Source organism: Haliotis rufescens, unplaced genomic scaffold (genome assembly GCF_023055435.1).
Source record: "Haliotis rufescens isolate VD_foot unplaced genomic scaffold, xgHalRufe1.0.p SCAF_3, whole genome shotgun sequence".
Taxonomy (NCBI): Eukaryota; Metazoa; Mollusca; class Gastropoda; order Lepetellida; family Haliotidae; genus Haliotis; species Haliotis rufescens.
Window position 1 is genome coordinate 62,792,437 of NW_025964001.1, and position 12,345 is coordinate 62,804,781.

Consider the following 12,345-nt stretch of genomic DNA (forward strand, 5'->3'; position numbering starts at 1 on the left):
TTCCTCTATGCTGTAGAGGAAGTAAGACAGGTATGTGTTGCTGGTCGACCTCCGTCCGGAGTTCACCGTGTGTCAGGGCGTCCTGTGTGGCTTGGTGTTCCTCTACACAGTGGAGGAAGTCAGACAGGTACGTGTTGCTGGTCGACCTCCGTCCGGAGTTCACCGTGTGTCAGGGCGTGCTGTGTGGCTTGGTGTTCCTCTATGCTGTGGAGGAAGTCAGACAGGTACGTGTTGCTGGTCGACCTCCGTCCGGAGTTCACCGTGTGTCAGGGCGTGCTGTGTGGCTTGGTGTTCCTCTATGCTGTGGAGGAAGTCAGACAGGTACGTACACGTTTTGCTGGTCGACCTGCGTCCGGAGTTCACCGTGTGTCATGGCGTCCTGTGTGGCTGGGTGTTCCTCTATGCTGTAGAGGAAGTCAGACAGGTATGTGTTGCTGGTCGATCTGGGTCCAGAGTTCACCATGTTTCAGGGCGTCCTGTGTGGCTGGGTGTTCCTCTACACAGTGGAGGAAGTCAGACAGGTACGTGTTGCTGGTCGACCTCCGTCCGGAGTTCACCGTGTGTCAGGGCGTCCTGTGTGGCTTGGTGGTCCTCTACACTGTGGAGGAAGTCAGACAGGTATGTGTTGCTGGTCGACCTTGGCACAGAGTTCACCAAGTGTCAGGGCGTCCTGTGTGGCTGGGTGTTCCTCTACACTGTGGAGGAAGTCAGACAGGTACGTGTTGCTGGTCGACCTGCGTCCGGAGTTCACCGTGTGTCAGGGCGTGCTGTGTGCCTGGGTGTTCCTCTATGCTGTAGAGGAAGTCAGACAGGTATGTGTTGCTGGTCGATCTGGGTCCAGAGTTCACCATGTTTCAGGGCGTCCTGTGTGGCTGGGTGTTCCTCTACGCTGTGGAGGAAGTCAGACAGGTGCCTGTCAGCCAACATATTCAGGCCAACCATAGAAAATGCACATTTGGATCAAATTTGAGCTATATATCTGTAATAAATGACAATTTTAATACTTAAGTGGACTTTGTTTGTAGACTTTGCACATATATTCTATTATTTACAGTCAACAGAGATTGGTGGATGTGTTCCATTTTTTGAAAATTAGGTACTTTGGAAAGGATGAAGTTTTCTGACTGTGATGTTTCTCCACACATGCCTGTCCCATTTCAGATCCTGACTGGCAGGGAACAGGACCTCAAGGGTCGGTGGCATCTCTACTGGAAGGAGGGATGGAACCGCCTGGATGTCTGCACCATCCTCATCTTCATCCTGGGGATGGTGCTGGTGGTCATCCCATACCCCGACTCCCACCGAGGCGGGCGTATCATACTCAGCATAGACTTTGTCCTGTTCTGTATGCGGCTACTTCAGGCTTTTGCCGTTGGTGCTGACATCGGACCCATGTTCACAATGATACTCAAAATGGTAAGAAAATGTAAATTGGGTATAATGAAACAGTAACCACCTTCGATCTTCATTTGATGGACCATATATCTTTAAAAGGACTCTAAGGGACTCAAGGCCTCCAATAGCCACTAGGCCTGTAATAGACACTGGACTTGTAATAGACAGAGCCTCCAGTAGACACTGGTTCTGTAATAGACCCTGGACCTCCAATAGACACAAGTAGACAGGGCCTCCAGTAGACACTGGTTCTGTAATAGACGCTGGACCTCCAATAGACACGAGTAGACAGGGCCTCCAGTAGAAAGTGGTTCTGTAATAGACCCTGGACCTCCAATAGACACTAGTAGACAGGGCCTCCAGTAGACACTGGTTCTGTAATAGACGCTGGACCTCCAATAGACACAAGTAGACAGGGCCTCCAGTAGACACTGGTTCTGTAATAGACCCTGGACCTCCAATAGACACAAGTAGACAGGGCCTCCAGTAGACACTGGTTCTGTAATAGACGCTGGACCTCCAATAGACTTGAGTAGACAGGGCCTCCAGTAGAAAGTGGTTCTGTAATAGACCCTGGACCTCCAATAGACACAAGTAGACAGGGGCTCCAGTAGACACTGGTTCTGTAATAGACCCTGGACCTCAAATAGACACAAGTAGACTGGCCCTTGTATAGACATACACCTACAGACCCTACAATGACGCCAGTATTAATGTCATGCACTGTAATACTGGATACTGTCTCAGTGATCAAGTCAATCTGCCTTCAGATCAGGGACACGGTGACCTTCGTCATCATCCTCATGGTGTTCATCCTGTCCTATGCTGTGGCCTCTGAGGCCATCCTCTTCCCCCGGTCCCGGCCGGATATCCGCATGCTGTACTACGTGCCACGGAAGGCCTACTGGCAGATCTATGGGGATTTCTTTCTGGATGAAATAGAGGGATCGGACTCGGGTAAGTTTTCATGACATCCTGGAGGACAACGGTGGCCATCTTCCTGAGGCAAGGGATTTAACTGACTCTAAACGTCCAGTTTCCACCCTTCCCGAACGAGGCTGAAATTTCTGGGCTCGATCATAGCGCCACCAGTGGCTATTACGACTTATGTCCCTTTAATGCCCTTCCTATTGACCAATCAGATTCCACCTCTCATATCACTTGCATTTGCTTCAAAGAAAATGGTGGCACCCAGTCAAGACGATCTGATCGATGATCTAGATATATATTGTAATATAACAGGTCTTTCCTCGCGAAGTGTATCAATTAATGTGAGCACCTTGATTATAAACATGAAAAGATTTCGAAGTATCCTTCGACGCCTAGTTGATGGTACGCATCATTTAAATGGACTAACTCCATAACTGCAGTCTAGTTCGGCAAGGGTGGAAACTGGACTTTTACAGTCAGTTAACTCCCTTGCCTCGGTCAAGAAGATGAATGGTGGTATATTTCTTAAATTCTTCATCTTGAAAATTTGAATACTGTTAGTTCAACTGTGCTGTCTTCAAATAGTCATGTGGCCTCATCCTGTATGTTTGATGCAACACTGTTGCATATGTTCCCTTGCTCTCGAGAACATGTGCCATTGTCCAAGAGACTGGTATTTTGCTTGTGTGTTTCACACAAAGCAGTCTTAGTGCTACTACTATTGTAAGTATAGCACTTAGTATAGACTTACAGCTAAAGCCACTTTGTGCAGGAGGGACGGTAGTCTTTTAAGGTATGTCAGTTAAAATAGTCTTACTGCTAAAACTGCTTTGTGCAAGCAGGTCGATGTCCTTTGGTGCTTTTCGCCTTGACCTCAAGAACATGGGACATTGTTCATGAGACCAGGGCCCATTTGCAAAAAGCGATCTTACTGCTAAATCGATCGTAACTCTCATACTTTAACATAGGCTTACAATAATCTTAGCGCTAAGATGGCTTTGTGCAAGTGGGCCCTGTAAATAATTTGTATGTTCACTACATATTTGTCTTCAGCGTCCTGCACCAATGATGTGCGTCTGTACGGTAACCGTACCATGGACCGCTGCCCCAGTAAGGAGGGGCAGTACATCGTGCCGATACTACTGGGGGTCTACTCCATCATCACCAATGTCCTGCTGCTCAATCTCCTCATCGCAAAGTTCAAGTGAGTTGTGAGATGAATACCACCGCTTCCGTGGTCCTGCGTAGAGTGCCTGCCTCCGTGGTCTACTGGTAGAGTGCCTGCCTCCATGGTCTCGTTGTAGAGTGCCTGCCTCTGTGGTCTACTGGTAGAGTGCCTGCCTCCATGGTCTAGTGGTAGAGTGCCTGCCTCCGTGGTCTAGTGGTAGAGCGCCTGCCTCCATGGTCTCGTTGTAGAGTGCCTGCCTCTGTGGTCTACTGGTAGAGTGCCTGCCTCCATGGTCTAGTGGTAGAGTGCCTGCCTCCATGGTCTAGTGGTAGAGTGCCTGCCTCGGTGGTCTAGTGGTAGAGTGCCTGCCTCCATGGTCTAGTGGTAGAGTGCCTGTTTCCGTGGTTTAGTGGTAGAGTGCCTTTCTTCGTGGTCTAGTGGTAGAGTGCCTGCCTCCGTGGTCTAGTGGTAGAGTGCCTGCCTCCGTGGTCTAGTGGTAGAGTGCCTGCCTCCGTGGTCTATTGGTAGAGCGCCTGCCTCCGTGGTCTTGTGGTAGAGCGCCTGCCTCCATGGTCTAGTGGTAGAGTGCCTGCCTCCATGGTCTAGTGGTAGAGTGCCTGCCTCGGTGGTCTAGTGGTAGAGTGCCTGCATTTCAGCATTAGTCTGGACTAGTACAAGCAGACACACACACGCACATACACACACACACCTACATGCATGTAACTATGTAAGTGTAGTAACCTTGAACGGGACGTTAAACCCCGTTTCACATCACCACCTGATGAAAACATTGAGGCCTTGGCCAGAAGACTATCATATTGCAGTTTGCTGTGCAGAGTTGCATCCCTTACTGCTAGGATCTATTGTTTATGATTTATTTTTTTTAAGCCTGAATTGTCTTCAGTTAACATCTTTGGGTTGTCAACTAGGGGAGAAAGATACAGTAAGGTCACGATATGATATGTGTCGCAATACATATGACGATACGATACCCATCGCAATACCCATATTTGTGTCAAATCGCGTGGAAACTTTTGACTTTTAATAAATGTAGATCAGAGCAGGTTCAAAAGGAAAAGATAGCTGTAGACAGGTGTCTGCAGCTGTTTTTTGTATTAGTAAACTTGAAACTCTAATTACAACACATTTTGCAAAATTTGCCTGACAAACATGCTGAGGTGGGGGTCATTAACTAACAGTAAGTAAGTTGTTTTAGCAAGTGTATCATCTTGTATCGATACAGAAAAATTATGTTTTTTGCATCGTATTGTCGCATGAAAAGTCACAATGCACCGATGTATCGTTGCATCCCCATTGTCAACACAGTTCCATAAATCCGACATGCTTCAACTGCTCTATTCACAGCGACACATACGCCAATGTCCAAGGTGAGGCGAAGATCCACTGGGCGTGGTACAGGTACCAGATTATCTACGAGTACGCCCAGCGACCTTGTCTCCCTCCGCCCCTGAATGCAATAGAGTGTGTGCTGTTCCTCCTCCGACACCTGTTCAAGATGGTGAGGAGAGTTGTGTGCTGTTACTGCTGTCCACGGTGTAAGACAAGCACAGGCGGAATACTCACCCAGCCAGGTGAGTCATACCTTCATTTAGCTGTGACCCATGAAGATCCCCCCGTGAAGATTCCGGGGTAGAATAGGTCCGGGGTAGGTGGATCGATGCTCAAGATGCTCAAGATGTCACTCACTGGATTGTCTAGTCCAGACTCGATTATTTTCAGACCGTATCATACAGCTGGAATATTGCTGAGTCTGGTGTTAAACAACAAACAAACAAATAATTAAGCTGCTGTTTCTTTATTGTAGCTAACAAATCTATGAAAGTAAACTTAATTCCACATGCCCTATGGCTCAAAGTATGAATTAATATCCCCGGGCCATAGAAACCATGACGATAGGTTCACCAGGGAATCAATCTCATTAAAATCAGATCTTAGTTTTCGCTACCACTAACCAAAGATCTGAGGACATCCCATAATGGGTCATGTCGGAACGACCTTTCGCAAACACTGACCGACCAATGAAATGACTGACAAGAAATGGACATTTGCCAATCAGAAGGCAGCTATCTCGAGCTTTATGGCACTAGTTTCAAACTGGCGACTACGCTTCGAAACATATTTTGACGTATTCTCGATTAAAAACAATTAAAACTGACAAAAACAACATTCTGGAATGGCTTATAGATGGCCTCGATTGTATGGATATAATCATAAAACCCATAACTGTCGTTCGGAATACCCTCTGTTAAATATTTCGAGGATGCATGATTAGAAAACACATTTTGACTGTCACTTTCAGGATCTGGTAAGCGACGCTCTGATTGGTTGGATGAAAGGTCGTGCTGACGTGACCCGTAATGGGATGTCCTCAGATCTTTGTTTAGCGGTAGAGAGAACTAAGATCTGTTTTTAATGAGATTTCCAGGGAATCAGAACCACTATGAATAACATGAAAACAAACTTTGAGTTGGAAAAGTGGTTTCTTAAAAAGATAGTGGGTGCAAGGGCAGTTTAAGAGGCTGCCAGTTCATGAGACACAAGAAATTTGTATTAAAAAGCCTCTGTCATGAGATTATAATTATTTGCAAATTCAAATGATGTAAAAGTAAAAAATAAAAACTTCACTCTCCTGCTGTTAACTTGATGTCTTGGTCTGAAGGGTGGGCTCTACTTCAAGTAGTTTGTTTCAAATTTTCTTTGGCAAACATCAGGAAAAACATCAAATGGCAGAAACATTTAAGGTGTTTGGCATATGACCTTTGGAATATATGGTGTTTTCAACATTTTCTTATTAGAATGATGTCAATATGTTGATAATGTTGACAGGATTTGCAATGCCCAGACATGCAATGCATTTGATCAATTATTTAAAAAAATTAGTTTTTGTCAGATTGTTGTTGCTTTATCTGGGGTTTGTGGGGGGGCTCTTCAGGAAGCATTTTTATTTTCTGTTTTTAACTTTTGAGTCCAGTTGGCCAAATCTGTAAACCGAAATTTAAGAAAAGTGTGCGCAACTATTCACTGGTCTAATATTGGAATTGCAATTAAATACTGTGTTTTTTTTGGTGTTTGGTTGTTTTTACAGTACAAGCTGAAAAAATTGGTCCTACAAGTATTCAGATCCATTGGCGGCGCCATGAAGACAAAGTTGCTACTCGGTACAGGATACGGTGCTATAGAATAGTCGACACTGTACAAGGTATGAACTTCTTATGATGAGGGGCGGTCGGATAGCCTAGTGGTTAGAGCGTTCGCTCGTCACGCCGAAGACCCAGGTTCGATTCCCGACATGGGTACAATGTGTGAAGCCCATTTCTGGTGTCCCCCGCCTTGATATTGCTGGAATATTGCTAAAAGCGGCGTAAAACCATACTCACTCACTCTTATGATGATGATGATGAAGGACTCCACTCTACTCCTGAATGGCATTGATACCCTTGTCAGCGGATGTAAGAGACAACCAAGTTTGATGAGGTGGTCCAACTCGCTGACTTGTTTGTCTCTTACCCCAGTTGTGTAGATCGATGCTCCTGATGTCAATCACTTGATTGTATGGTCTACTCTATTATTTACAGCCCGCCCTCACATAGCTAGAATATTACTCTGTGCAACGTTAAACAAACAAGGATGTGTTATCATGGTATTGCACATACTTGATTAGCTGAGTTATTACATTGCCATTCTGTTTTGAGAAATACCCTGGACTGATTCACTTCAGTGGCTTCACTTTAAACTAAAAATAACTGACCAATCAAATTACACCCATGAGTTACAGCAATTCTGGTGCTACATTAGTAATAAGTGACATTGACATGGTGTCGTCTCTTTCGATTCAATCACTTCTGACACACGAGTGCAGAGTATTTTTAATAATCTACTCATCGCCAAAAGAAACACAATCTGTAGAAACATATCGAGAAGTATGTACGTTAAGAAGAGATGTTTCCAATGTATACCACTTAATAACAATACTAACAATCAGTCAAGTGTTACCACAGTGTCTTCATTCTTATCGCGATATGCTGCATGTGATTTTCAAACTTTACACGCTCTAATCCTGCACGAGACAAATGGTGCATCACGAGTCATGGATCTATGACGTCACATGTGATGCGTTCATGAGAGTCGGTTCCCACAACATACCAGTATGTTGGTTGGTGCATCGAACCAATCTGATATCTCGTCAATATGAGTAATTCTTCATATATTAACCAACATGTATAGTATTCACGTTTATCATATAATGGGTAGGTTTCTCGGATGGATAAAGCAAACGGATAAAAACGATATCCGTTGGGGTCACATGCTGATAGAGATGCAATTATCAAAGGTCAAGTAGGGACTTTCACTGTTTATAAACAAACATGGCGTCGCCTTTTCATTCGGCGATCGAGTCAGAATTAACCATCAGGAATCTGGATAAACTACAGGGATAATTGCTATCATTATCAAAAGAACAGTCTAATATACTGAAAATCAGTGTCTATCTGTGACGTAGCTAAGGCATTTTATAAGTTTTGGCAACTTTGGAGATATAAATTTCGAAACAATTTTGTGAGGGCACGAGGCCTAGCCAAGCGGGATCAGTAGCCATATCTGTGCTTGTAGACCTCTGCGGCTTGAAACCTTCTCCACAAATTAAAATAGTTGGATTTGGCTGAAGTATGTTTGAATTGTTACCTTGTTTCGTTTTGTCGCTGTGTGTACATCTGACTACACTTAACGTTATGACAGGACAGACCGACTGTCAACAACGTCTGACCGTGGCCGTGACGTCTCATAGACTAGGGTTAGAGTAGTTTCCCTTTGACAAATAGGGCAGTTATTCTAGCGGACAGACTGATGGATTGCCGCGAAAGGCAAGTAAAAACAATTGTTGTTTTGCGTATATGTTGCTTCGCCACTGTATAAGAAACCGATTTCAGTTGGAACTATATTAGCTACTGTCACTGTCCGACTGACACATCACTTACCCTGTGACGTAATAAATATTAATGCAGGCATTCCAGGAAAACTCGCAATGTTTCGGTAATGTTAGTGAGAGAGGGAAAGCAATTTTGAAGCACAGAATTAAAGAATGACATAAAATGATAAAGAGGTTATCACGCTTGTGTATTTGGGGATGGTAAATATCCTGTATTGGGAATAAACACTATGTACATATTCCTAATGCAGTATATATTCCTAATGCAGGATATTTACCATCCCCAAACACACTCACATGATAACCTCTATTTCTTTTGGTTGTGAGTATAGAAAGAAAATATGATACTCTGGATAATTGAAGATATGTTTCGTGTAGCTATTTCCCCAGATGGTACCGTTTCCCTGATCCCCAGGTATCCCGAACATCGACCAGCCTGACCTGGCGCTGACTCTATACTCGGATGTTTGCACTGTGAGGAACCTACAGCCACAAACCACCTACAGGTTCAAGGTCAGCTACAGGACGACATCTGCGTGGATTGACTGGGCGAAGGCTGACTTCAGAACAGAGCCTAAAGGTGAGATCTGGGGTAGGAATCAACCTGGGTTTCGTTGCACAAAGCCATCGTAGCGCTGCGGTAAGTCTATGTTAGTGTATGGAGTTACGATCGTCTTGCACAACGATCATTTTGTGGAACAAGGCCCAGGTCCCCCGTCCTCAAAGCGATCTTTGCGCTATGATGATCGTAAGTCTATGTCAAAGTGTGGGACTTATGATCACTTTAGTGCTAAGATCGCTTTGAGGAACGGCGCCCTGGACCTTTTGAGCTTTAACATAAATATTTTTTGCGTTTATTGAGTCAAATCAAGTCAAATCGGTGTGGGCATAGCGAGATATAAGAATATGTAGTTTTTGTGTTTGAGATTGTTGGTATATTGGCTGACTTGACTGAGTGTAATACACAGCTTATCAAGTTGGATTATAATGGTAAAACATTTTTAAGGAGCAATGTTTGTATTGATTGATGTATTTGAACAACTATTTATTATAGAGAGTAAATGAAGATACCTAACCTTTGCCCTCTTTCTACTATTTTCGAGCATCTTATCATCCAAAGCATGGTTTAAAGCAACACCTGTATTCTTGATTTATTAAGTACTCTATTTTAACCTGCACCTCTCTAATCCATAACCCTGTCTAATCAGTCATTTTTGTACTCCCCCAAAAATCATTGAACGAGCATCTCCATATCTGTATAATCCAGCACATTGTCTTAACCAGCATCTGTATAATCCAACATATTGCCTTAACCAGCATCTGTATAATCCAGCACATTGTCTTAACCAGCATCTGTATAATCCAACATATTGTCTTAACCAGCACCTGTATAATCCAGCATATTTTCTTAACCAGCACCTGTATAATCCAGCACATTGTCTTAACCAGCACCTGTATAATCCTGCACATTGTCTTAACCAGCATCTGTATAATCCAGCACATTGTCTTAACCAGCATCTGTATGATCCAACATATTGTCTTAACCAGCACCTGTATAATCCAGCAAATTGTCTTAACCAGCACCTGTATTATCCAGCACATTGTCTTAACCAGCATCTGAAAATCCAACACATTGTCTTAACCGGCATCTGTATTATCCAGCACATTGTCTTAACTAACATCGTCTCTGAAGCACTCCCTTTAAACTAGCATCATGAATTGACACTACTCTTTCAAGTCCATTGTCTCACAATATGAAACATTTTTCCTCCTTCATCATGTGACATAACTGAAATTCATTCATAGGGCTGTTAAACCTCATGTGAGTGTCTGTTGTATTCATGCAGAGAGTGACATGGCAAGTTGCCATGAGAAGGACTGCGTTGAGCAGCTGGAGGGTCGGCAGCTGAAGGACGACGTGACAACACAGTGAGTACACCTCTCGAGGCCTTCATCTGGATAGTTGGTGAAAAAGCTTGGGTATGATGTTATGTGGAATTAATTATCTCCCACCACAAAGTGGAAGGGGGATATAGGAATGGGCGCTGTCTGTCTGTCTGTCATGTTTCGTTTCCGGAGATGAACTCAAAAACCATGAGAGTTATCTTAACCAAACTTGGCACATAGATAGGCCTAGTGCTGAACTGGTGCCTTTTGATAGTTTGGGATTTTAAAAAAAATAATTAATTTTCTAGTTTCCATTTGACTTTGACTTTGACTGAAAATGGAGGTAGTGCTCCTTTCCGTAGCTGATCTTAAAAACCTTAAATATTTCTTCAATAAATTTGGCTAATAGATAGGTCTAGTGGTAAACTGGTGCCTTTTGATAGTTTGGTGTTTTTTTTTTATTTGGTTTTTTTGTGTTTCAAAAGCTATGACTTTGCATTGACTGGATCTTGAAAACCGTACAATATTTCTTGCCTGGTACTCAACTGGACATGTCATATTGGTGGGGGAAATGAGTATTTCATGCTTGTCTTAGTGGTGATAGAACTGTTGTAAATATAGCTGTAGTAGTTGGCTGTGGCAGCATTTGATTTAGCGACGAGTGAAAAATATGAAGTGCTGTCATGGCTGAGTACGAACAGCGGTCAACAACAGCGAGTGGTGCTTTCCAGCATGTCATTGTGATGGAATTACGAGTTGTTTGCCCTTGTTTCGTACTTTCCGCACTGTTCTGGTCATGTTTTTGTAAGTTATGCTCTGTTCTGGATGTTTCTGTGAGTTATGCTCTGTTCTGGAAGTTTCTGTAAGTTATGCTCTGTTCTGGATGTTTCTGTGAATTATGCTCTGTTCTGGATGTTTCTGTGAATTATGCTCTGTTCTGGATGTTTCTGTGAATTATGCTCTGTGCTGGATGTTTTTGTGAACTATGCTCTGTTCTGGATGTTTCTGTAAAGTATGCTCTGTTCTGGATGTTTTTGTGAACTATGCTCTGTTCTGGATGTTTCTGTGAACTATGCTTTGTTCTGGAAGTTTCTGTAAGTTATGCTCTGTTCTGGACGTTTCTGTGAATTATGCTCTGTTCTGGATGTTTCTGTAAAGTATGCTCTGTTCTGGATGTTTCTGTGAATTATGCTCTGTTCTGGATGTTTCTGTGAATTATGCTTTGTTCTGGAAGTTTCTGGAAGTTAGGCTCTGTTCTGGATGTTTCTGTGAATTATGCTCTGTTCTGGATGTTTCTGTGAATTATGCTCTGTTCTGGATGTTTCTGTGAATTATGCTTTGTTCTGGATGCTTCTGTGAATTATGCTCTGTTCTGGATGTTTCTGTGAGTTATGCTCTGTTCTGGAAGTTTCTGGAAGGTATGCTCTGTTCTTGATGTTTCTGTGAATTATGCTCTGTTGTGGATGTTTCTGTTAGTTATGCTCTGTTGTGGATGTTTCTGTGAATTATGCTCTGTTCGGATGTTTCTGTGAATTATGCTCTGTTCTGGATGTTTCTGTGAATTATGCTCTGTTCTGGATGTTTCTGTAAAGTATGCTCTGTTCTGAATGTTTCTGTGAATTATGCTCTGTTCCGGATGTTTCTGTGAGATATGCTTTGTTCTTGATGTTTCTGTAAAGTATGGTATGTTCTGGATGTTTCTGTAAAGTATGGTATGTTCTGGATGTTTCTGTAAAGTATGCTCTGTTCTGGATGTTTCTGTGAATTATGCTCTGTTATGGATGTTTCTGTGAATTATACTCTGTTCTGGATGTTTCTGTGAGTAATGCTCTGTTCTGGATGTTTCTGTAAAGTATGGCATGTTCTGGATGTTTCTGTAAAGTATGCTCTGTTATGGATGTTTCTGTGAATTATACTCTGTTCTGGATGTTTCTGTAAAGTATGGTATGTTCTGGATGTTTCTGTAAAGTATGGCATGTTCTGGATGTTTCTGTGAATTATGCTCTGTTCTGGATGTTTC

At 43.2% G+C, this 12,345-nt stretch overlaps 1 protein-coding gene across 1 annotated transcript in view; it reads left to right on the forward strand.

Annotated features, from left to right (window-relative positions):
* The window catches only part of LOC125384312 (transient receptor potential cation channel subfamily M member 4-like), a 70,675-nt gene that overhangs the window by 55,164 nt on the left and 3,166 nt on the right, over positions 1-12,345 (forward strand). Inside the window, exons 21-27 of the mRNA XM_048403244.1 lie at positions 1,162-1,416; positions 2,166-2,352; positions 3,379-3,529; positions 4,859-5,085; positions 6,600-6,713; positions 8,854-9,018; positions 10,286-10,367. Of these exons, the coding sequence (XP_048259201.1) occupies positions 1,162-1,416; positions 2,166-2,352; positions 3,379-3,529; positions 4,859-5,085; positions 6,600-6,713; positions 8,854-9,018; positions 10,286-10,367 (1,181 nt within the window). The remainder of the gene's footprint in view (positions 1-1,161; positions 1,417-2,165; positions 2,353-3,378; positions 3,530-4,858; positions 5,086-6,599; positions 6,714-8,853; positions 9,019-10,285; positions 10,368-12,345) is intronic.